Source organism: Oryzias latipes, chromosome 18 (assembly GCF_053564925.1).
Source record: "Oryzias latipes strain Hd-rR chromosome 18, Olatipes_Hd-rR_3.1".
NCBI classification, from domain to species: domain Eukaryota; kingdom Metazoa; phylum Chordata; class Actinopteri; order Beloniformes; family Adrianichthyidae; genus Oryzias; species Oryzias latipes.
This window is the reverse complement of record NC_136254.1, coordinates 36,601,500-36,624,773: the sequence shown is the minus strand read 5'-3', so window position 1 is coordinate 36,624,773 and position 23,274 is coordinate 36,601,500. Positions and strand designations below refer to the sequence as shown.

The following is a 23,274-nucleotide window of genomic DNA, read 5'->3' as shown; positions in this document are numbered from 1 at the left end:
GTCATCATCACCACGTCAGAAACGACGATGTTCAGAAACAAAATCAGGATTTTATTGTCATGAAAGTAAAGATCCAGAGATCACGTCTGAAGATCACAGATGTTCCAGAAGATTCTAACTCAACTAGAAGCTAAACTTGGACTTCCAGGTAAGCAGAAAGCCACTGCTCCCCCCGCCGCTGAAGGGGGCGGGGCTTGTGCTCCCTCAGGCTGGGCTCAGCAGGTAGTAGAAGGCGGCGGACAGCAGCACGCCGCCCAGCGGGACCAGGACCACGAGGACACGCCTCCTCCACCGGGCCGCCCTCTCCTGCTCATCGTCCACCTCCTCCCTCCTCCGGCGCTTGTTCCTCCTCCCCCCTCGCTGCTGCCGCTTCTCAAAGGCCTCCAGCTCCTCCTGAGGAGGAGAACCATGTTCAGCTCAGAACAGAACCAAACTCCAGAACCTCACTGGGTTTGCCGGCTAGACTGCAGCTCTTAAGTCTGCGCAGACGGGACAGTCTGCAGGGGGCGGGGTTTAACCCCCCCACCAACCATCAGACGGTCAGGTCAGGTTCTCCAACGTCTCAGAAAACATCAGAAATTTTTGTCCCGGTTCTGTAAGAATGTCAGAACCTTTCAGCTGTTCAGGTGTTTGTTAGGCTCCACCCCCACCTGCAAGTCACAGGTGAGTTTGGACTGACCTGCAGCCTCCTCTGCTCCTCCTCCTCTGCGGCTCTTAGCTCCGCCTCCTTCAGCTGCACAAACACACACAGCAGTCAGAGTGCGTCCAGGTGAGAACAGGTGAGCCGTGCAGGTGCGTCTTTACCTGGCTGAGCCGCTGCCTCTGCTCTCTGCACACATCATCACACTGAGGGGAGGACTGGGAGGACAGGGAGCACGGCACCTCCTGCACACACGTATGACCACAGCTGAAGCTCCGCCCCCATGTGAGCTCCTTCAACCACAACGTCTGCTCCTCACCTTCCTGATCCTCCTGCAGGAGCACCGCAGCTTCACCTTCTGGTGACACGTCTCCTCACACACACCTGGATGGCACACCTGCTTACAGCGATGGCCGCAGCCCAGCTACACACAGAGACACACAGAGACACACACCAGAAGAGCTGCAGTGACTAAAACAAACATGGCTGCCTCCTTCAGCTCCTTCCAGACACTGGAGATCCTCCATGAGACAAAACAATCCCACAATTCTTTGGGGTCATGTCAGAGAACGTGACATCAGCAGTTGGAGCGAGGCTCCAGAGGAGCAGGAGTGTCTGGGCGTTTCCTCCGTGACCTTACAGTCCTCCTCCAGACATGTGGAGGAGATCAGGACGTGATCCGGTCCGTGTCGGAATCTAAACACTAAATCACTGCCAGGTGGAACCAAACAGACACGGCGGCGCCACAGAACCGAGTCCCGGAGGAGACGCTGCTGCTGTTCTGCTCCAACTGCTGGACGGCCGTGATGCAGTTGTGTTAATGTTGTGTAACAGTTGTGTTGGTCACAGCACTGATGGTCACTCATACAGAACCGTGTTGGGAATACTGAAATGCTCCTGCAGAGCATGAGAACATGGCAGACGCTCCACCACAGAGCCGTCTGTAAACTGGAGCTTATTTCCTGGTGAAGAGTCTGACAGGAGTTTACTGAAGTGAAGTCTCTGAGACACAAAGTTCTATTTACCACAACCAGATGTAGACATGAACGAGTTGTGTGTCAACATGAAGCAGAAACGTGACTGACATGAAATCAGAACCATGGAGTCTACAGACCAGAGACGGAGGAACACAACATCACAACCAGCAGGAACACCAGGCTACACAACACCTGACATGCTTCTGTGGTTGTGTTCCTCTGTGGGACTCTGGTTGTGTGGTTGTGTTCCTCTGTGGGACACTGGTTGTGTTATTGTGTAGTTGTGTACCTCTTTGGGACACTGGTTGTGTAGTTGTGTACCTCTTTGGGACACTGGTTGTGTAGTTGTGTTCCTCTGTGGGACACTGGTTGTGTGGTTGTGTTCCTCTTTGGGACACTGGTTGTGTTATTGTGTAGTTGTGTACCTCTTTGGGACACTGGTTGTGTGGTTGTGTTCCTCTGTGGGACACTGGTTGTGTGGTTGTGTTCCTCTGTGGGACACTGGTTGTGTGGTTGTGTACCTCTTTGGGACACTGGTTGTGTGGTTGTGTACCTCTTTGGGACACTGGTTGTGTTATTGTGTAGTTGTGTACCTCTTTGGGACACTGGTTGTGTGGTTGTGTACCTCTTTGGGACACTGGTTGTGTGGTTGTGTACCTCTTTGGGACACTGGTTGTGTGGTTGTGTACCTCTTTGGGACACTGGTTGTGTGGTTGTGTACCTCTTTGGGACACTGGTTGTGTGGTTGGGTACCTCTTTGGGACACTGGTTGTGTGGTTGGGTACCTCTTTGGGACACTGGTTGTGTGGTTGGGTACCTCTTTGGGACACTGGTTGTGTTATTGTGTAGTTGTGTTCCTCTGTGGGACACTGGTTGTGTGGTTGTGTTCCTCTTTGGGACACTGGTTGTGTTATTGTGTAGTTGTGTACCTCTTTGGGACACTGGTTGTGTGGTTGTGTTCCTCTGTGGGACACTGGTTGTGTGGTTGTGTTCCTCTGTGGGACACTGGTTGTGTGGTTGTGTACCTCTTTGGGACACTGGTTGTGTGGTTGTGTACCTCTTTGGGACACTGGTTGTGTTATTGTGTAGTTGTGTACCTCTTTGGGACACTGGTTGTGTGGTTGTGTACCTCTTTGGGACACTGGTTGTGTGGTTGTGTACCTCTTTGGGACACTGGTTGTGTGGTTGTGTACCTCTTTGGGACACTGGTTGTGTGGTTGTGTACCTCTTTGGGACACTGGTTGTGTGGTTGGGTACCTCTTTGGGACACTGGTTGTGTGGTTGGGTACCTCTTTGGGACACTGGTTGTGTGGTTGGGTACCTCTTTGGGACACTGGTTGTGTTATTGTGTAGTTGTGTACCTCTTTGGGACACTGGTTGTGTGGTTGGGTACCTCTTTGGGACACTGGTTGTGTGGTTGTGTACCTCTTTGGGACACTGGTTGTGTTATTGTGTAGTTGTGTACCTCTGTGGGACACTGGTTGTGTGGTTGTGTACCTCTTTGGAACACTGGTTGTGTTATTGTGTAGTTGTGTACCTCTGTGGGTCACTGGTTGTGTGGTTGTGTACCTCTTTGGAACACTGGTTGTGTTATTGTGTAGTTGTGTACCTCTGTGGGTCACTGGTTGTGTGGTTGTGTACCTCTTTGGGACACTGGTTGTGTGGTTGTGTACCTCTTTGGAACACTGGTTGTGTTATTGTGTAGTTGTGTACCTCTGTGGGTCACTGGTTGTGTGGTTGTGTACCTCTTTGGAACACTGGTTGTGTTATTGTGTAGTTGTGTACCTCTGTGGGTCACTGGTTGTGTAGTTGTGTACCTCTGTGGGTCACTGGTTGTGTGGTTGTGTACCTCTTTGGAACACTGGTTGTGTTATTGTGTAGTTGTGTACCTCTGTGGGTCACTGGTTGTGTGGTTGTGTACCTCTTTGGGACACTGGTTGCCACAGGATCCCAGCTGCACCTTCAGCTGCGCATCCGCTGCAGTCAGCTTCCTGCAGACGATCATAAAACTTTATCGTCACGCGGCGCTCTGACATCACTGAGCAGTGCGTGTCCGTGCGCACTCACGTGCACTCCACGTAGAGCATGCTGATCTTGCAGTGGCAGCGCTGGCGGATCATTTGGTTGCAGGGGGGGCAGTCACCTGGGTGACAGGGGCGGGGGCAGGAGTGGGGGCAACCGGGTGGGCGTGGCCTACTGCAGCCCTCCTCACACCCCTCACACTGGAAACACAGCAAACGCTCAGCGGCTGCAGAGTCCGTCTGCGACGACGACCCTGAGGGTCTCACCTGGTCGTCGTCGGTAACCAGGTGACACTTCCTGCTGCAGTGGTGGTTCCCGCACGCCAACGGACGTCCACAGGGACACCCGCAGGAAAACGGACCCTGACGACAACACGGCACCGGGGTGACCTGCACACACACACACACACACACAACAGCTGGTCTGAAGGAGGACCAGAACCGACCCGACCAGGATAAGCAGACTGGAAGGGGTTCTCACCTCATGTTCTCCAAAACAGGACCTGAAACACAAACAGAACCTTAAGCATCAGGTTCCCTGCAATCACATGATCTCCAGAATGCCCCGCCCCCAAATGAAGCAGGCCTCACATCCTGGACCAGTTCCTGACAGGAACACTGTTCTGGCATGCGGGTTCTGATGGGTTCTAGTCTCCTCAGATCTGGAGCCCACATGTGGACAGACGTGCAGTGGGTCTGTGGTTCTCATGTGGGTCAGTTCTACTGGGTCTGATACCGACCCTTCCATCAGGTTCTGTCAGCACACAAACGCTTATGAAACACTCATAACAAGCCCCGCCCCCAGCCGCAGATCCTATGCAAAGATCAAGCTCCGCCCCCTCTGCTGTGTTTGTGTTCCTGATGTTTTATCGCGTTTGTGAATCGGTTTGATTTATTTCCCGCCCCGGCGGCAGCAGGAAGTGGTTCCTGTCAGGATCTGATCTGGATGGGTTCTGGCTCCTGGACCTACGTTGGGATGGGGACTTGGCACGGGGGGCAGGGCAGCGCCTTCTTCATGAACGCCGGTTCTGACGGCTGCTCCCACGGACCCGCCAGCTGAACCTAAACACAGAGAGGAGGGGTCAGGGCCCGGCTGGAAACAGGAAGTGTGGTTCCAGAACAGCCAGAACCAGAACAGAACCCACCTGCTGGGACCGAACCAGAACCAGGTCATGGCACGGCTGTGGGCAGGTGTGGCTGCAGCGGGGGAGGGGGAGGAGGCACAGCTGCCTGCAGGGGGGGCAGGGCCCCGGGTGGCACCGGTGAGGCTCCCTGGAGGGGTGATGGCAGGAGGGGGGGCACCTGAGGACACCAGAGAGACACCTGCGGATGGGCGGAGCTCCGTGAACGTGAAGCCCCTCCCGCTGGCGGTGGTTTACCTGCAGGCCTCTTTGCAGCGCGGCGGCTTGGTGGTCCTCTCTCGACCACACGGGACGACCAGCACGCTGGCGCCGCAGGAGCAGCGCACCTCCACCGTCTCCGGACACGGATAACAGCTTCCTGAGGAGGCGGGAAACCTCACTGATGCAGGAGAGGACCTGCAAACCAGGCTGTGCGGCAGCGGCCCCGCTGGTTCAAACCCGCAGGGCCGCTGCCGCACAGCCTGCTGTTTGCTGGAGAAGACCCTCCACCAGCAAACAGCTGGCTGTGCAGCAGCGGGTTCAAACCCACAGCGATGTCGGCCCTCACAGTGAAGATCAGGAGGCTCCGCCCCCTCCTCTCCTGATCACCATCAGAGCGCCGCGTTCGGCTGACCTTCAGCGAGTCGCCCAGACTCGTGCTCCGCCTGACAGATAAGGAGGCGCGGCGTCCCGTGAAGGTCATCAGCTCTGCTGTCAGATGTTCTGGTGCTGGAAATAACCCGTCTGCACTCGGCCCGGTTCCTGTCAGTGACAGCCCATCGACCCGGACGGCTGTGAGTACTGAGCATGCTCAGTCCAGCGCTGATGAGCAGCTCTTGACGTCCCGTTGATCCTCCAGAGGGTCTGCAGGTGTCAGCTGACCCGCGGTGACCTCACGGACGGTCAGGACGTCAGCCCACAGTTCTGATCCGACCCGGACACAGCACAGCCGGGTCACAGAGGTTAGAGGCTCTGGTTCAGGAACCAGTGGAGCTGGGTCGGTTCCCCGTCAGGGGCCGAGTCAGGACAGCCTCGGTTCTCTTTAAAACCACCCCCTACTGGACCAGAACTCTGGGCGTGGCTTATGTGGCATCTTCAGTCTGACAGCAGATGATGTCATCATCGCATTCGCCACATTCACGTCTGACTGCGTTTAGACGGACGGAGTGCACGCCACGTCCTGACCAACGCCAATCAACGTTTAAAAAAATCATGAAATGGGAGGGGCACAAGGCCTGAGGGGGGATAAACCACGCCCACATCTACAGGTAAAGATCGTACTGACATCTGTCAATCAAAAAAAACCCCGCCTACATCAAGCAGAAACTGAAGTCTTTCATGTGGAGTAAAAGTCAGCGCTGTTGCCATGGTTACTAACAGAGGTAGAAGAACAGCTGTGGGAACAGGGAATCGCTCTAGAACCAGGCTGGTTCTGTTCTGGACTTCATGTAGGTCCAATCTGCTCTGGCGCCGAGGATTCAAACCTGCAACCCTGAGGAGAAGGGACTCCTTTAACGTTTGGGTGGAGGAGAAGACTGTGGAGGTCCAGATCACCTCTGCGTACTGGACGGGCCACCACTGTAGAACTTTACAGAACCCCACCAGGACTCACAAAGCCCAGACTCCACAGAAGAACCAGAACCAAAGTCCTAACATCAGCGTCTCCATGAAGACACAAACACCACAGAGACGTCCCACCATGGATTTGGACCCACAGAACCGGGTCAGAGCCCCAGACTCCAGCCTGACATGTGCGACACAAGAGAGACACACAACCACAGCAGCACAAAGACACACAACCGCAGCCTGTCAGCGGCGCCGTCTGTCTGCCGCTCCAAAAGCTCAGAGCGACCAATCAGCTGCCAGATCCACTCAGGAATGAAGCCGGCTGGTTATCCAATCAGAGCGCAGACATCTGACCTCACATCAGACACACAGGAAGCCGTCACTCACACCACTCTGTAGGGAGGACAGGCTGTTGCTGTAAGCAGCCTGTCCTCCCACTGTGTGTGTGTGTTTGTGTGTTATCACATGCCAACAACAACACAACGTTCTCCACAACCGACCAATCAGGAGAGGAACCCAGAAGGTCCAAACCATGAAGCAAGTCAGATGAATCAGAAACTAATAAAGAAACTGCGTGTGTTCAAATCTGGTTTCTATCCTTCAGAAGAGTCTCCTGCTGCAGTACTCTAAGCTGCCTGTAGGGGGAGACGCCTCCTGGACCGAGCAGAACCCAGACCCGGTTTCTGCTCTGAACCTCTTCTGCTGCTTCAAACAGTCCAGTCTCAGCTTCTGGGCGTTACCTTGGTGACAGACAGACGGACACTTGTGGTTGCGACATCCCAGAGTTCGCCCGCAGCTCTGGTCACAGGGGGGGCAGTTACCGGGGCAACACTGAAACAGAGAGCATGATGGGAAGCAGAGAGCGGAGCTCAGGTTAATACCCGTGAAAATGTCACACTGCAAACGCGATAACGGCGGCAGACGAGACCCTGCCCCATATCGACCTTCAGCCATCACATGGAGCGGCATGAGTGACATTTAGGGGAGTGGGAACAGCTGCTGCCAGCAGAACACCCCCACCTGAGGAGGCCCCCCCCTCACCTTCCTCCTGCACTGGTGCCTCTGGCAGTTCCTGGTCTTTGGACACTTGGAGTCGCACAGGTACTCCTTATGACAGGCCGTCTTCTTCCGGTGTTTGCCACACCTGCACTCCCTCTCCACCTCCTGCAGGCACAGCAGAGCGTCACGTGTGAGTGCGTGCCTGCGAGTGCGTGCATGTGGAACAGCTGCGCGTGTCCGTCACCTGTCGGCAGGTCTCACAGCTGCCGCGGTGACACCTCATGGAGCAGGTGTGCTTCAAACAGGACAGCGGGCGGTCGCAGGTGTCTCCACAGGGGGGCACCTCCTCCGTGCACGGCAGAGACGACCCTGCAACCACAGACAGGTCAGGAGGAGGCGGCGTGGGCTCCGGGCGGCGCGGAGGAGGCGTCCTCTCACTGGTTTTGCCGCAGGGACAGGATCTGCTGAGCGAGCGGGGGCAGGGGGGGCACACTCCATCATGACACACCTGTTCACAGGTGTGATTCCCACAAGAGAGGGGGGCGCCGCACACCTGAGAGACACAATAACACACATCCGCTGCTTCAGTCATCAGCTCAGACCTGCAGTACCGCTGATGGACACCAGGTGGAGCCAAAGTCTTTGAAGGTAAAGCAAAAACGTTCCTTTAAACTCGTTTAGACTTCTCTGACTCACAGAAACCCATCAGACATAACTCCAACAGATTCTGAGACAAGTTTCTGAGCTCAAATATGCAGCATTTCCAGTATTGAAGTGGTTTAATGTGAACTCTGGCAGAAAGCAGCCGAAGCGCCAGAATCTGTTGGGATTACAGTCATTCAGAGACCAGCAGAGGTTTCAGGATCGTTTGCTGATGATGGGTGAACAGATGTAATGAATCACATCCTTCACCAGCTTTTCTCCTCTTAGTAAATCAGAAGCGACGCGGTTTCCATGGAAACGACAGACTCACCTGCGCACAGGTCCAGCGGGGGCCGGCGCAGGGCCGCTCCGCCTTCTGGCGGCCGCACACGCAGCTCTGCAGGCTCACTCTGGGACAGGGGGCGCACTCTGACACAAACAGATGCGCGTCAGCGTCCAACCAGGGGGGGCAGACCGGGAGCTGGGCGGGGCTTACCTGAGTGGCAGGGCTCGGAACAGGTGTGCTGCTGACAGGCCAGCAGCCTCCCACACCTCTGCTGGCAGGACCAGGCCTGCAGACGCACACACACACACACACAGCTGGTCACACGGACGCACAACAGCCCCGCCCCCAGTCCCCACCGTCAGAGCTCACCTTGTTGCTGCAGCGGCGGGGGAGGGGCTTAGCTTTGCCACACAGGCAGGAGACGGACACCATCTTGGGACAGGGCGGACAGGGACCTGAAGGCGGCACACAGGGTCATGTTTTTCCAAAAAGCTGTGTCCTGATGCACGGGGGGGATGGGGGGGGGGGGGGGTCGTGTTCGGTTACCGGGGTGACACAGCAGCAGACAGGTGTGGCCACAGCTGGGCTTCAGCTGCCTCTGGCACACGGCGCCGCAGGAGTGAGGGACCAGCCAGGGGTCGGCCGGGGGGTCCTGCAGCTTCCCGCAGTAACACGTGTACCTGAACGCACCACAGAGGAACAGTGACTCAGCAGAAATGACCAGGAGAAGGGGGGGGGGCTGGGGTTCTGCTCACAGCCCCCCTCTGGAGGACGGCCTCACCTGCTGGGCGTGGAGCTCGGCGGATACTCCGTCCGGCACTTTGGACTGAGGAGAAACATGAAACCGGTCCAGATCATCCAAAGAACCCAGAACCTGGTTCAGAACCGGGTTCTCCTGAAGAACCCTGCAGCTCTGCTCAGGAACCAGAGGTTCTGCAGAGCCTTAGATCGTCCCCATCGAGGTTCCCACCCACATTTAGAACAAACCCGACCCAAACGTCCCCAGAACCCAGAGAGGGGAGGGGCTCCTCACCACGGCCACGGGTGGTCCCGCTGCCCGAAGTCTTCATCGGTCACGGAGGACACGAGGAAGACCGAGTCTCTGGCCCACTTCTGGATGCAGGGGAGGTGGAAGAGGGAGAAGCAGCCGCCGCAGCTCCACACCTGCAGGCGGAGGGACAGGTGTGAGGGGGCGGAGCTTGATGTGCTGTCCGATGATCGGCGGATGGCGTGCGCCACTCACCGCCTGCGTCCTCCTGACCGAGGCGATGCAGATCAGGCAGGTGACGGCTCCGGACTGGAACAGCTCGCTGACGTACTGACCGGTCCGGGTCAGAGCCGAGGCGTCGCCGCCTGAACCAGAGCGCAGCGGTCGGTTTACAGACACACGCCCCTCCTGACCCCGGCGCCCACTCACCCGTCTGGTCGGTGTACGTGGTGAAGGTCGACGCCAGGATCCTCCCTCTCTGGCCCTCCTTCTGGTTCCCGTCCTCGTTCTCCTCTTCATCCGAGGAGGAGGAGGAGGAGGAGGAGCTGACGTGGATTTCCACCAGTCTCTTGGCAGCCGCCTGGTTGGACCTCCGGATCTCCTCAAACTTGCACTGGACGGCGCCAGCTGTGTCAGAGAGCAGAGGAAGGTTACAGGTGCCGGTCCGGTACCTGCTTCATCCATCAGAACTCTTCCTCACCCTGAGGAAGATCCGGGCCCGGGTCCGTCCTCATCCCTCCGCCTCCCCGTCCTGGGACCGCCTTCTCCTTCTGCGAGGGGCGGGGTCTTTCATCCTGAGTGTTCTGGCCACGCCCCCGCCCCCTGCCCTGCTGTCGCCAGGCGGGCTCCATGGCAACCGCCTCCCAACGTCCAGCCTCACCTGCACAGCCTCACCTGTGAAGTCCCAGAGAGAAAACCACCATGGAGTTAATGGAGTTACTGAGCTCCGCCCCCTGAACGGCCACCAGGTCCGTCCAAACCCAATGACTCAGCAGAACCGATCCGGTCCAGACTGATCCATTCATCACATCGGAACGTGAGCAGTGCGCATGCTCCAGTCCCACGGCATGTGCAGCTCTAATGACCGCAGTTAAAAGAGCCTTTTTCTGGTTAAAATACTCCACAACGTCCAGTGACGTCACACAGGTGAACTAACGCTGACGTGAACACACCTGTGCAGGTTCAGAGTCCACTCTGAAAGCCCTCCTGTGTTCAGTTCATGCTGTTAGCCGCCGGCTAGCCGCTGTAAGCTAACAACACAAGAGGAAAAGGCGCCTGAACTACGTCACTTCCTGTAAGCGGCACTTTGAAGGACAAACGGAGCGTTCATGAGTTTAAACACTTCGGTTCGGACTCAAATAAAAGTTCATCTTTCAGAAGTTTGAAGTTGACCCACCTCTGCAGGGAGAATCACTGTGTTGCCTCCTAGATGTCATGCGCAAAGTATCGCCATGCACTCTGGTATTTGTAGTTCTTAAGCGGAAAATCAAGTGGAACATTCCCATTAAAAACTACAATTACCACAATCCTGCGGAACCTTTTCGGACACCGAAGCAGCCAACCTTCAGGTGTGACGTGTCAGCAGCAGACGGACCGGGCCTGAATCCTTTAAAATGACGGTTATTTTTAGATTATAGACAGAATTTAGCCAGTTAAATCATTTATTCAGAATAGATTTAGATTAAACATCGAAACTCTGTAGTCTCTCTGCTGCTGTTCCCCTGAAACAGTCACATCTTTTCTGTTATTGTCCTCAAGTTAAAGTGTTTTAGCAGAAGATTTATGATTTCCTTCATTCAAGAATAGATTCTTGTTTAGTTTTATTCTGAAAGATGTCCTTTTGGGTCCAATATCAAATAATATACAAAAGACTCTGGTTTACTTTGAAATCTGTTGCTCATTTTGGCCAACGTTCATTTTCACAAATGTAAATTCTCTGGTTGAAATCCTTGTTTCATTGTCTCCTTTTCTGAGTTCAATCCGTTTATTAATAGTATTCGTAATTCTGAGAAGCAAAAAGCAATGAAAACCTTGTCTGTATGTGAAAGATTCAACATTTTCTCCTAAAGTTTAATCCTGACTTATTTCTATTTCTGTTCTTGTTTTTTATACATATATGTATTTAATATTTGTAATTGTGTTCTTATTGCATAACTTAATGTGAAGTCCTGTAAAATGGCATAATGTGCAATAAAGTTTATTTAAAAAAGAAGTGCCTGAATACTTTGAATATATAAATAAAATAATTAAAAACGAAACCAAGTTAGCTTTGGCTTATTTTAGCGGACAGACAGGAAGCAGATCAATAAATAGACTGATGACGTCAGCAGAAACTCTCAACAGAAAATCATTCTTTTCAAAAATACATCACTGCCGGTTTGCTGAACAACCAAAGCTATAATATCTGTCAGAAATATTTTTATGACTGACATCACATTTCTTATAAAATGTCTTTATTTCTACAGAATTTCTGGTTACAAGCAAATTTACAGCAGAGTCATAGTTAGCATGAACCGCTGTGGTTCTGTGTCCAATGATCTGTTTAACCCTTGTGCTATCTTAGATGACCCCCCCCTTCCATTGAGGTGTTCTCCCTACCATGACAAAGGTGGATAAAGGTGGAAAGATTTCATGGAATCCATGGACACCAGTGAAGATCACAAATCATTGAAGAAAAAAGGTTCAGAGCTCTGTCTAGTGGGTCTAGATGACCCACCTCCCAATGTTAAAGTGCCTAGGATAGAACAAGGGTTACCATTGGGAGTTGGGTAAGTGATAAAGTTGTGCTTTAACCTTGTTGCCAACAGCTGCAACATAACTGCATTCTCTGAAGTTCTTTAACTCTGTGATCATTTACACAATTAATGTCATTATTACAGATTCTGACCTGGAGAAAAGGTGATGCACATCAGCACAAAGCTGCTTTCCTCCACTTCAGAATCCGTAGGAACGTCATGATTTGCATAAAGGGTTGAACGGTGGTTTAAAGACAGATTTCTTTGATGTTTCCTCCAACATGTGAGTGAATGTGGGGATAGAAAGCGTTCTGCAGGATGTGTGTAAAGCTTTACGATCGATTGGACACAGAAACACAAACACGATCTTTAGGTTTGGACAAACCCAGACCTTCAGTGGAGCGTTTAGATAAAAACAATGCTGCAAAGTGAAAACTACAGAGAGACCACATCTGCAGGACTGAGACAGCTAATCCATACATGCTTCACGTATGTTACAGTGTTTTACGACATGACAACAATGCTACATCACGCCTCCAGAAGTCCTCTAGTGCTCTTGTCATCCGGAGTAAAGTTCTTCCTGGACCTCAGTTCTTCTCCAGTTGTTCTTGTCTGACAGTGAACGTCCTCCCAGCAGGCTGTCAGGGCTTTCTCTGAAAATCTAGTCCAGACGTGAAACGGTTAACGGAAACCTGATCCCAACCCTAAACGTGTTTCAGGATAACAAACTTCAGCTCCTGCCTACAGTCCTTCAGGACTGCCCTGCTGATTCTTCTCAGTCCTCCTGCTCCTCCTCATCTTCCACCTATTTCTTCTCTTCCTCTTTAGCGGTCTCAGGGGTTGGAGGGGGCGGGGCATCCCCAGGGAGGTCAGGTCGTGGAGGCGGGGCTAGCTTTCTCTCCAGCCGTGTGACCCGGTGTTTGATTTTGCTTTGAGTGGCCTCGTTCTCCGCCAGCAGCCGGGCGTATCGGGTCTGCAGGGCGTCGAGCGTGCTGGTCATGCGGTCAACCTTCTCCTCGATCTCTTTGGGGTCGGGGCCCTGGGCCGCCACCTGCAGGACAGGACAGTTACAGCGGTTGTTGCCTAAACGTCCGTGTGCAGGGCGTGTTACAGTACCTCCAGGTCCAGCAGCCCGTCCTTCATCAGAATCTGCCTTCCCTTCTCCTCCAGCAGGGCTTTGGCGTCCGGATACTCTGTTAGCGCCTCCATCAGGTCGTCCTTGGACAGACAGAAGAGGTCAGAGTACCCGATGCTTCTGATGTTGGCCGTCCTCCTGTTTCCTGCCTTACTGCCTGTTGAAGAAGAAGACAGGGTGTTGGAGGGGAACCACACGCCTTTTAAAGGTCTATATGATGATTTTCTAGAGCTTTCCAGACTAAACTGATCCATACATGTGATCACATATTACCTTTGGAACACTAAAGAACAATTATTTTTAAATGAAATACGAGTCATTTTTTCAGCTCATTTCCCTCCCTGGAAGTAAGACGACTCGATCTCTGAGGCTCCGCCTTTCTCTCCGTGTGGGTACCGCCCATTTCATGACATCATCCTAGAGCTTCAGCAGTGTGTCTGAGTTTCTCCCATGAAAACAAACATCTGAACTTTTGCAAGAATAAATCTTCAGATGGTGCAAATAAAATTAAAGGGGCGTGTGTGTTAGCCTGGGGGCGGGGCTGGCAGCAAAGGCCAAGTCTGTTTTTACCTTTCTTTAACATTTGTATACATTGTTAGCATCATTCTGCGTCATATTAATCTGCTGTATGTGAAGTTTAAGTTTGGCTGAAGTTGTATAATAGACACTAGATCTGGGCAAATCCAATTTTTCAGAATCAATTCAATTCACTTTCTTTCATTCAATTTGGTTCGATTCAATTTTGAATTTACATGGAATACACATTTAGACATATTTTTAAAGAAATGCAATAACAACCAATATATGTTTTAAAGATCTTCATATCTGATACAGTTGGCATACTGTAAAAGGTATCAGTGAAATATCAAACTGATTGTTAACACTATGAAGTGTTACATGATTTCTCTAACGGAGAAGCTCCAACAAAAATGTACAGATCATTAACATTGTAAAGGCTCTAAACCGATTCTCCTGGAGGCGTTTCAGTTTGGCCACTAGGTGGAGCTAGCGCTATAGCATTACAGGAAAAAACGCTGGTTTGGACACAAATGGTAACTTTAAAAAAGATTTTCTTCAAAGAGTTTGGATAATTCCTGCCTGTGAGTCTATAAACATGTTCATTTAGTTAGAAATGTGTGTTTAAGTAGACAGAGCATTAGCCGCCCTATGGGAAATTCCATTATACGTTAGCGTCTAGCTAGCGGACTTTAGTTTCATTGCTAATAAAGACAGATGCTTTTAACCATCAATGCCTCAATGTTCTTCAGAAGCAGCAGAAACTACTTCCTGAATGATCCCATGTCTTAAAGACCAACAAGAAGGCCGTCCTGAGTCAGACGTGGCGTCACAGCAGACTTTACATGTGAAAGTAAAGTAAAGTCCACATTTATCTCCTCCTAAAAAGAGAGAGGAGGAAGACCCACCTTTGATGGCCAGGATGCTGATCTCACCAAAGTAGCTTCCATCACTGAGAACAACAAACTGCGTGACGCCGTCATCCGCCACGACCGCCAGCTTTCCCTCCTTGATGATGTACATCTCTCTACCGATGTCTCCCTTTTTGCAGATGTAGTCTCCTGGACTGTAGACCTGTGGCTGCAGCTTCAGCACCAGCTCCACCAGCAGACCGGCCTCACAGTCCGCAAAGATCCGAACCTGCAGAACCACACAGAAGTCAGGATGCGGTTCTGATCTTCCCACCCACATGAGGAGTTCTGCGACTTCAGTGAAGACCTTCTTTAGCGTGTCCAGGTGGACGTTGATGGCGATCTCTGCTCTCAGCTTGTCAGGCAGGTACTTCAGAACTTCCCTCTCGTCCACCGCTTTCTTGTTTGTCCACAGGAAGTCGAACCACTTGATGACTCGTTTCTCCAAGTCCTTTGTCACCTGTAAGGAGGGAGCGGTTCAGTTCCAGGCCTGGAACCGTGTTCACTTAGCAGACAAATCAGGATTCTGCGGACCTTTCTGAAGCTCATGTACTGTTTGATGGCGTCGATGCGAGCCTGGAAGTCGGCTCTGGCCGCGTTCATGTTGGTGATCATTGAGCCGACGTTACCGACGATGGTGGCAAAAATCAGCACACCCACCTGGACAGAAGAACCAGAACCTTCACCTGTACTGTTCAGAAAAATGGTTAAGTCAACCGTTCCAAACGCTGATGAAGATTGAGAGTATCAAAAGTTCAATTCATCGAGCACCAATAACAGCCCAGCAGCTACCCCAGACCACACCTGAAACCAATCATTTACTGTCAGAGGAATGAGAAACAAGCCACACCCACCAGGAAGTCAGTCACAACAAAGAAGTACTCAGAGTTCTCCACAGGGGGCGGGGTTTCTCCAATGGTGGTGAGAGTCAGCGTGGACCAGTACATGCTGTACGCATACTTCCTCACCAGGCGACCAAACTCTGGGTCTGCAGGATCCGGATACACGAACCTGTCAGCTCCGAAACCTAAGAGCACAAAACAAACCAAGACGCTTGGAAAAGGGAGTCTGAACCGGATCCAAACCCTTTCAAACGAAAGGCTTAAAGAGGTCAATCTGAGGTCCATCAGGTCACAAACCAATGGCTTTGGAGAAGGAGTAGTAGAGGCATGCATTCCAGTGGATGATGATCAGGATGTACATGACCAGGTTGGAGATGCGAAGAGCGTTTGGGTAGTTGGTTCTGGTCTCTGTGCGCTGGAAGAACTCCATCATCCTGAAACAAAGACACACGAGCCGCTGTCAGGGTTTTGGTTTGAGCGGTTTGCTGTGTTCTCCGTGTTCTGGAAGTGTAGCGGCATCGGTCTGTAACGGACGGGTCAGGTAAAAACAATCTGAGCTTCTACAATCAGCTAAAACCAGACCGAGGTCAGGAAGAGATTCAAGACGCTGACAACCATCAACATTTTAACCACACGTTAAGTGGACATTTAGTCACATGAAAGAGCAGCGATGTGGATGGGTCTCTTGTCTAAGAACATCGTGAGTTGTGGTTCTAGAACATGACTGTACTCTCAGCAGATGTGGAGACGTCTTAAGTGAGTGTGTTCATGATGTGACCTCGGTTGACCGTGTGTACCTGTTGAAGCGCAGGAGTTTGTTGAGTCGGATCTCTGGATAGGTGACACCCAGGATCAGGTAGAATATGTCGGTGGGGATCATGGAGACCATGTCCATCTTGAACTGGAAGCTGATCATGTACCGCTCTCGCAGCTTCTTCTCATCCTTCACAAGCAAACCCTGCTCCAGGTAACCTGCAAAGACGTTGAAGAGGTTCAGGTCGGGTTGGACCGGCTGAGCTGTGGGGTGTGCTCCAGACTACAGACCGGTTCTGGTTCTGAAGACCATATCTAGCAGATAAAGGATGTCCGAGACAAAGTCCAGGAAGAACCATAGGATCAGATAGTCGGTCTGAAGTTCTTCAAAACAGGCCCTGAAATGAACAGAAAACAGAGTTAAGCAGAGACTGGGTCCTGCTGGTTGGTTCTTTTGGTTCTATTGACCCGTTAGCTTCTACATGATGGACTTTCTGCTCCACGCCTGCTGTCCTGAAAGCTGCTGTTTCCCTGTGATGATGTCACAGCTACAGTAGCCTCAGCGGCATCCTGACGGAGGAGACCGCTGATGGTTCAGAACACGGACAGGACAGACAGTGCGGGTTCTGGTGTCACCTGGCTATGATGAGGGTCCAGTTGTACATGACGGGCATGGTGATGATGAAGAGCCAGTGGTAGTAGTTGTTTCCAGCTGGATCAAAGACTGTGATCTCTTTGGCTCTGGACAAAGACGGTCATGGATGTTACCGATCATCATCACTAAGAAACACAGATGTGATGGATCAAACTCACGCCTCCTCCTTGGCCTTCTTCTCCTTCTCCTCCTTCTCTTTGGCCTTCTGCTTCTCCTTCTCCTTCTCCTCTTTTTCCTTCTGTTTTTTCTCCTTCCTCTCCTTCTTCTCCTGTTTGTCCTTCCTGGAGGAAGACGGTCATCAACCAATGCTTTTGTTTCCTGTTAGAGTCCATCATCTGAAGGAGAAACTCACTCCTTCTTCTCCTTTTTTGCTTTCTTCTCCTTTTTTTCCCTCTTTTTTTCCTCCCTGCAAGAAAAGAGAGGAGGATGAAAAGGTCTTCTCTTCTGGTGAATGTGGAGAGGTTCTGCGGTAATGACATGTTTGGTTCTCTCTGTGGACACTAAAGTTCTGGTTCAGAGGATGGTGTTTGTCTTACTCGTCTTCCTCGTTGTTGTTGCTGTTGTTGACGTTGAACAGAGATCCGGGTCCAGCTCTCCGGCCGACTCTGAAACAAACATGACCAGAAAACGGAGCTGTCTGCATGAAGACACAACCGGCAGGAAACCCCCCCAAAGACCTCATCTGAACCTGCTCAGTGCAGACCACCAACCATTCTGATGAGATTCAAACTGTTACACCTTTACTCAGGTGTGAGGAAGACCTCCAGATGACCTTCATCGTCTTAAACTTGTCCTGATCTTCTGAGGTGGATTTCTAGACCAACCAGTCCTGAAGAAATCCCTCCTTTGTCTGATTTCAGTCTAACGACACTCAGAAACATTCTAGATCATGTTCTCCACAGAGCTAATGTTCTGACTCAGGCCTACATGCTACGTTCCTTCCAGGATCCCGTCAGCATTTCAGTTTTCAGGATACGGTTCAGTAAATTTAGCAATAATCAAACCCATCAGAGCTGCTGCGTCTGTGTGAACGGGTCTGACGGTGGGGGCGGGGCTTCATGATTCTGTGTTAACGGGTCAAAGCAGAACCCTGCAGCTCAAATGACGGCTTTTTTGTTGTAGCTGAAGCTGATGTAGCAAGCTAACGCTGACACCTGCAGTTTGTTTGTCTTGAACTTCCAAAGTTCCAGACCAACAGAGAAAGATCCTGCAGATCTGGTGGTTCATCCACCATCTGACTGAGGGTCCCATCAAGCATCGCTCAGAGGAGGTCTACAGTCCACACAGAGCTCCAGTCACTGGAGATGAGTGGACCTCATGCTAAGCTCTGGTTCTGTTCTTCAGGGTGAACCCACCTCACTCCTTCCCCAGAGTCCTCCATGTCCTGTAGAACAATGGTAGGGGGTGGCCGCTCCCTGACACAACGGGGGTCCACTGGAGCCACTTTAGCCATGGACACACCGTTCTTCCAGCTGTCTGCGGTCACAAAGAGACAGAAAATCACTGTCCAATGAGAACGTGTCCAGACAAAATAGACGTCTGACATGACATCATTCCATTTCCGTCGTCAACTTCAGAGGACGTCCTGCTGAGGAGGAACGTTCAAAGCTCTTCATCAAACTGTTACTCATCAGGAAACTGAGGAGATGTTTCAGAAAACTTTGAATAAAACAAACCTCTCTGTGGACAGAGTGTCTCCTCCAGCTGCCTCCTGTCAGGAAGGGTTGACTTTGACGGATGAGGTTCTGTCTCAGTGGGTTCTTGGGGGGTAATGGAACCAGACGGTGCAGTGAACTGGAGCTAAAAACCTCCCATCTCTGAAAACCCACAAGTCTGACAGATGATGGATTCATGATGGATAAAGTCTCACTGAACATGTTTGAAGTTGAAAACAGAAAACTACTCTGAAGGACATTTGAAAAAAGGTTGTTTTGTGTTTTGTCATCAACATTTTAAATCTTTCCTTAAAAACAGTTTTTTCTCTTCAGGTGATGTTAGACTGACTGCTGTAGGGAACTTCATCAGAGACGGTGATTGTTTTATGACTCAACAAAGTGGCAGAATAAAAATAGGAACATTATCTTCTGTTTGCTGTATTCAGATGTGTTGTGTTGTTGTGTAGTTGTGTTGTTGTGTAGTTGTGTAGTTGTGCAGTTGTGTTGTTGTGTAGTTGTGTTGTTGTGTAGTTGTGTAGTTGTGCAGTTGTGTTGTTGTGTAGCTATGCAGCTGGTTGTTTCATTCTCTAAAATCAAATGAATAATAAATGCAGCTTCATGCAGACATGATGTGCATCAAAGTCTATTATCTCCTTACCTGTCAGCTGATAATCCGTCACCTTGGTTCACGCGGCCTAAATCCACCTGCAGCCCCCCAAACTCCTCACCCGAGACCCCAGGAGAGACCCCCCATAAACACGCAGATGAAGCCTGTAGTCCCTAAGCCTGTGGGGAGAAGAGGAGCAAACGGAGGACAGGAGTGGGGAGTCCGGCGGTCTCCTCCAGAAGAGTCTCCTCTGTCAAACTGACAGGGATAAAAGGATTAGAGGATGAGAGCGTCCACCTCCCAGGAGCCACCTGCAGGAGTCCACAGGAGCCTGTAGGAGTCCACATAAGCCTGTAGGAGTCCACAGGAGCCTGTAGGAGTCCACAGGAGCCACATGCAGGAGTCCACAGGAGCCTGCAAGAGTCCACAGGAGCCACATGTAGGAGTCCACAGGAGCCACATGCAGGAGTCCACAGAAGCCTGTAGGAGTCCACAGGAGCCACATGCAGGAGTCCACAGGAGCCTGCAAGAGTCCACAGGAGCCACATGTAGGAGTCCACAGGAGCCACATGCAGGAGTCCACAGGAGCCTGCAGTAGTCCACAGGAGCCTGCAGGAGTCCACAGGAGCCACCTGCAAGAGTCCACAGGAGCCTGTAGGAGTCCACAGGAGCCACCTGAAGGAGTCCACAGGAGCCTGCAGTAGTCCACAGGAGCCTGCAGGAGTCCACAGGAGCCTGTAGGAGTCCACAGGAGCCACCTGCAGGAGTCCACAGGAGCCACCTGCAGGAGTCCACAGGAGCCACCTGAAGGAGTCCACAGGAGCCTGTAGGAGTCCACAGGAGCCACATGTAGGAGTCCACAGGAGCCACATGCAGGAGTCCACAGGAGCCTGCAGTAGTCCACAGGAGCCTGCAGGAGTCCACAGGAGCCACCTGCAAGAGTCCACAGGAGCCTGTAGGAGTCCACAGGAGCCACCTGAAGGAGTCCACAGGAGCCTGCAGTAGTCCACAGGAGCCTGCAGGAGTCCACAGGAGCCTGTAGGAGTCCACAGGAGCCACCTGCAGGAGTCCACAGGAGCCACCTGCAGGAGTCCACAGGAGCCACCTGAAGGAGTCCAGAGGAGCCTGCAGTAGTCCACAGGAGCCACCTGCAGGAGTCCACAGGAGCCTGTAGGAGTCCACAGGAGCCACCTGAAGGAGTCCACAGGAGCCTGCAGTAGTCCACAGGAGCCTGCAGGAGTCCACAGGAGCCTGTAGGAGTCCACAGGAGCCACCTGCAGGAGTCCACAGGAGCCACCTGCAGGAGTCCACAGGAGCCACCTGAAGGAGTCCACAGGAGCCTGTAGGAGTCCACAGGAGCCACATGCAGGAGTCCACAGGAGCCTGCAGGAGTCCACAGGAGCCACCTGCAGGAGTCCACAGGAGCCTGTAGGAGTCCACAGAAGCCTGTAGGAGTCCACAGGAGCCTGCAGGAGTCCACAGGAGCCTGTAGGAGTCCACAGGAGCCACCTGCAGGAGTCCACAGGAGCCACCTGCAGGAGTCCACAGGAGCCACCTGAAGGAGTCCAGAGGAGCCTGCAGGAGTCCACAGGAGCCACCTGCAGGAGTCCACAGGAGCCACCTGAAGGAGTCCAGAGGAGCCTGTAGGAGTCCACAGGAGCCACCTGCAGGAGTCCACAGGAGCCTGTAGGAGTCCACAGAAGCCTGTAGGAGTCCACAGGAGCCTGTAGGAGTCCACAGGAGCCACATGCAGGAGTCCACAGGAGCCACCTGCAGGAGTCCAGAGGAGCCTGCAGGAGTCCACAGGAGCCACCTGCAGGAGTCCAGAGGAGCCTGCAGTAGTCCACAGGAGCCACCTGCAGGAGTCCACAGGAGCCTGTAGGAGTCCACAGAAGCCTGTAGGAGTCCACAGGAGCCTGTAGGAGTCCACAGGAGCCACATGCAGGAGTCCACAGGAGCCTGCAGGAGTCCACAGAAGCCTGTAAGAGTCCACAGGAGCCACATGCAGGAGTCCACAGGAGCCTGCAGGAGTCCACAGGAGCCACATGTAGGAGTCCACAGGAGCCACATGCAGGAGTCCACAGGAGCCTGCAGTAGTCCACAGGAGCCTGCAGGAGTCCACAGGAGCCACCTGCAAGAGTCCACAGGAGCCTGTAGGAGTCCACAGGAGCCACCTGGAGGAGTCCACAGGAGCCTGTAGGAGTCCACAGGAGCCACCTGAAGGAGTCCACAGGAGCCTGCAGGAGTCCACAGGAGCCTGCAGGAGTCCACAGGAGCCTGTAGGAGTCCACAGGAGCCACCTGCAGGAATCCACAGGAGCCACCTGAAGGAGTCCAGAGGAGCCTGCAGTAGTCCACAGGAGCCACCTGCAGGAGTCCACAGGAGCCACCTGAAGGAGTCCACAGGAGCCTGCAGTAGTCCACAGGAGCCACCTGAAGGAGTCCAGAGGAGCCTGCAGTAGTCCACAGGAGCCACCTGTAGGAGTCCACAGGAGCCACCTGAAGGAGTCCACAGGAGCCTGCAGTAGTCCACAGGAGCCTGCAGGAGTCCACAGGAGCCACCTGCGGGAGTCCACAGGAGCCACCTGCAGGAGTCCACAGGAGCCTGTAGGAGTCCACAGGAACCACCTGCAGGAGTCCACAGGAGCCAACTGTAGGAGTCCAGAGGAGCCACCTGCAGGAGTCCACAGGAGCCAACTGCAGGAGTCCACAGGAGCCAACTGTAGGAGTCCAGAGGAGCCACCTGCAGGAGTCCACAGGAACCACCTGTAGGAGTCCACAGGAGCCACATGTAGAAATCCACAGGAGCCAACTGTGGGGGTCTACAGGAGCCACCTGCAGGATTCCACAGGAGCCACATGTAAAAATCCACAGGAGCCACCTGCAGGAGTCCAGAGGAGCCACCTGCAGGAGTCCACAGGAGCCACCTGTAGAAATACACAGGAGCCACCTGCAGGAGTCCACAGGAGCCACCTGCAGGATTCCACAGGAGCCACCTGCAGGAGTCCACAGGAGCCACCTGCAGGAGTCCACAGGAGCCTGCAGGAGTCCACAGGAGCCACCTGTAGAAATCCACAGGAGCCACCTGCAGGAGTCCACAGGAGCCACCTGCAGGAGTCCACAGGAGCCACCTGCAGGAGTCCACAGGAGCCACCTGTAGAAATCCACAGGAGCCACCTGCAGGAGTCCACAGGAGCCTGCAGGAGTCCACAGGAGCCACCTGTAGAAATCCACAGGAGCCACCTGCAGGAGTCCACAGGAGCCACCTGCAGGAGTCCACAGGAGCCACCTGCAGGAGTCCACAGGAACCACCTGTAGAAATCCACAGGAGCCACCTGCAGGATTCCACAGGAGCCACCTGCAGGAGTCCACAGGAGCCACCTGCAGGAGTCCACAGGAGCCTGCAGGAGTCCACAGGAGCCACCTGTAGAAATCCACAGGAGCCACCTGCAAGAGTCCACAGGAGCCACCTGCAGGAGTCCACAGGAGCCACCTGCAGGAGTCCACAGGAGCCACCTGTAGAAATCCACAGGAGCCACCTGCAGGAGTCCACAGGAGCCTGTAGGAGTCCACAGGAGCCACCTGCAGGAGTCCACAGGAGCCTGTAGGAGTCCACAGAAGCCTGTAGGAGTCCACAGGAGCCTGTAGGAGTCCACAGGAGCCACATGCAGGAGTCCACAGGAGCCACCTGCAGGAGTCCAGAGGAGCCTGCAGGAGTCCACAGGAGCCACCTGCAGGAGTCCAGAGGAGCCTGCAGTAGTCCACAGGAGCCACCTGCAGGAGTCCACAGGAGCCTGTAGGAGTCCACAGAAGCCTGTAGGAGTCCACAGGAGCCTGTAGGAGTCCACAGGAGCCACATGCAGGAGTCCACAGGAGCCTGCAGGAGTCCACAGAAGCCTGTAGGAGTCCACAGGAGCCACATGCAGGAGTCCACAGGAGCCTGCAGGAGTCCACAGGAGCCACATGTAGGAGTCCACAGGAGCCACATGCAGGAGTCCACAGGAGCCTGCAGTAGTCCACAGGAGCCTGCAGGAGTCCACAGGAGCCACCTGCAAGAGTCCACAGGAGCCTGTAGGAGTCCACAGGAGCCACCTGAAGGAGTCCACAGGAGCCTGTAGGAGTCCACAGGAGCCACCTGAAGGAGTCCACAGGAGCCTGCAGTAGTCCACAGGAGCCTGCAGGAGTCCACAGGAGCCTGTAGGAGTCCACAGGAGCCACCTGCAGGA

The 23,274-nt window shown here is 53.1% G+C and overlaps 2 protein-coding genes across 5 annotated transcripts; both read right to left on the bottom strand.

The window, feature by feature from the left end:
• Nucleotides 1-30: 30 nt before the first annotated feature.
• Nucleotides 31-10,750, bottom strand: nfxl1 (nuclear transcription factor, X-box binding-like 1). Of its 3 annotated transcripts, XM_023966046.2 has the most exons (25): nt 10,637-10,750; nt 9,941-10,134; nt 9,670-9,867; nt 9,496-9,605; nt 9,286-9,416; nt 9,034-9,078; nt 8,799-8,932; nt 8,622-8,707; nt 8,463-8,538; nt 8,298-8,395; nt 7,763-7,877; nt 7,569-7,693; nt 7,367-7,489; nt 7,066-7,156; nt 5,018-5,138; nt 4,784-4,940; nt 4,609-4,700; nt 4,120-4,141; nt 3,906-4,028; nt 3,685-3,839; nt 3,539-3,608; nt 960-1,064; nt 805-885; nt 680-733; nt 31-393 (listed from the first exon to the last, which is right to left on the bottom strand). In XM_023966046.2, the coding sequence occupies exons 2-25, from the start codon at nt 10,089-10,091 to the stop codon at nt 205-207; spliced, it is 2,652 nt and encodes an 883-aa protein (XP_023821814.1). In that variant the 5' UTR covers nt 10,092-10,134; nt 10,637-10,750; the 3' UTR covers nt 31-204. The 3 variants fall into 3 exon arrangements, with proteins under 3 accessions (XP_023821814.1, XP_023821812.1, XP_023821813.1); XM_023966044.2 differs by having other exon boundaries at nt 3,685-4,028; XM_023966045.2 differs by having other exon boundaries at nt 3,685-4,028; nt 10,413-10,655.
• A 926-nt stretch (nt 10,751-11,676) lies between these two features.
• Nucleotides 11,677-19,301, bottom strand: cnga1b (cyclic nucleotide gated channel subunit alpha 1b). Of its 2 annotated transcripts, none has more exons than XM_078936856.1 (16): nt 19,101-19,301; nt 18,464-18,547; nt 18,143-18,263; nt 17,324-17,392; nt 17,140-17,193; nt 16,946-17,068; nt 16,769-16,873; nt 16,424-16,530; nt 16,177-16,351; nt 15,677-15,813; nt 15,392-15,564; nt 15,072-15,197; nt 14,845-14,997; nt 14,535-14,766; nt 13,092-13,267; nt 11,677-13,026 (listed from the first exon to the last, which is right to left on the bottom strand). In XM_078936856.1, the coding sequence occupies exons 3-16, from the start codon at nt 18,238-18,240 to the stop codon at nt 12,781-12,783; spliced, it is 1,974 nt and encodes a 657-aa protein (XP_078792982.1). In that variant the 5' UTR covers nt 18,241-18,263; nt 18,464-18,547; nt 19,101-19,301; the 3' UTR covers nt 11,677-12,780. The 2 variants fall into 2 exon arrangements, with proteins under 2 accessions (XP_078792982.1, XP_020557561.1); XM_020701902.3 differs by having other exon boundaries at nt 18,464-18,620; nt 19,101-19,291.
• Between the last annotated feature and the right edge of the window lie 3,973 nt (nt 19,302-23,274).

What these genes read in the sequence shown, in the direction of transcription:
- nfxl1 (XM_023966044.2), bottom strand. Translation starts at nt 10,091, where the DNA reads ATGGAGCCCGCCTGGCGACAGCAGGGCAGGGGGCGGGGGCGTGGCCAG. An exon ending in TCTGCTGCTGTGTCACCCCG is followed by an intron (nt 8,708 to 8,798) that starts GTAACCGAACAC and finishes TGCCGCCTTCAG; the next exon opens with GTCCCTGTCCGCCCTGTCCC. An exon ending in TTCTGGTTCGGTCCCAGCAG is followed by an intron (nt 4,701 to 4,783) that starts GTGGGTTCTGTT and finishes CTCTGTGTTTAG; the next exon opens with GTTCAGCTGGCGGGTCCGTG.
- cnga1b (XM_078936856.1), bottom strand. Translation starts at nt 18,240, where the DNA reads ATGGCTAAAGTGGCTCCAGTGGACCCCCGTTGTGTCAGGGAGCGGCCA. An exon ending in CTCCTTCTCCAAAGCCATTG is followed by an intron (nt 15,565 to 15,676) that starts GTTTGTGACCTG and finishes TTGTGCTCTTAG; the next exon opens with GTTTCGGAGCTGACAGGTTC. An exon ending in ACGGGCTGCTGGACCTGGAG is followed by an intron (nt 13,027 to 13,091) that starts GTACTGTAACAC and finishes CCTGTCCTGCAG; the next exon opens with GTGGCGGCCCAGGGCCCCGA.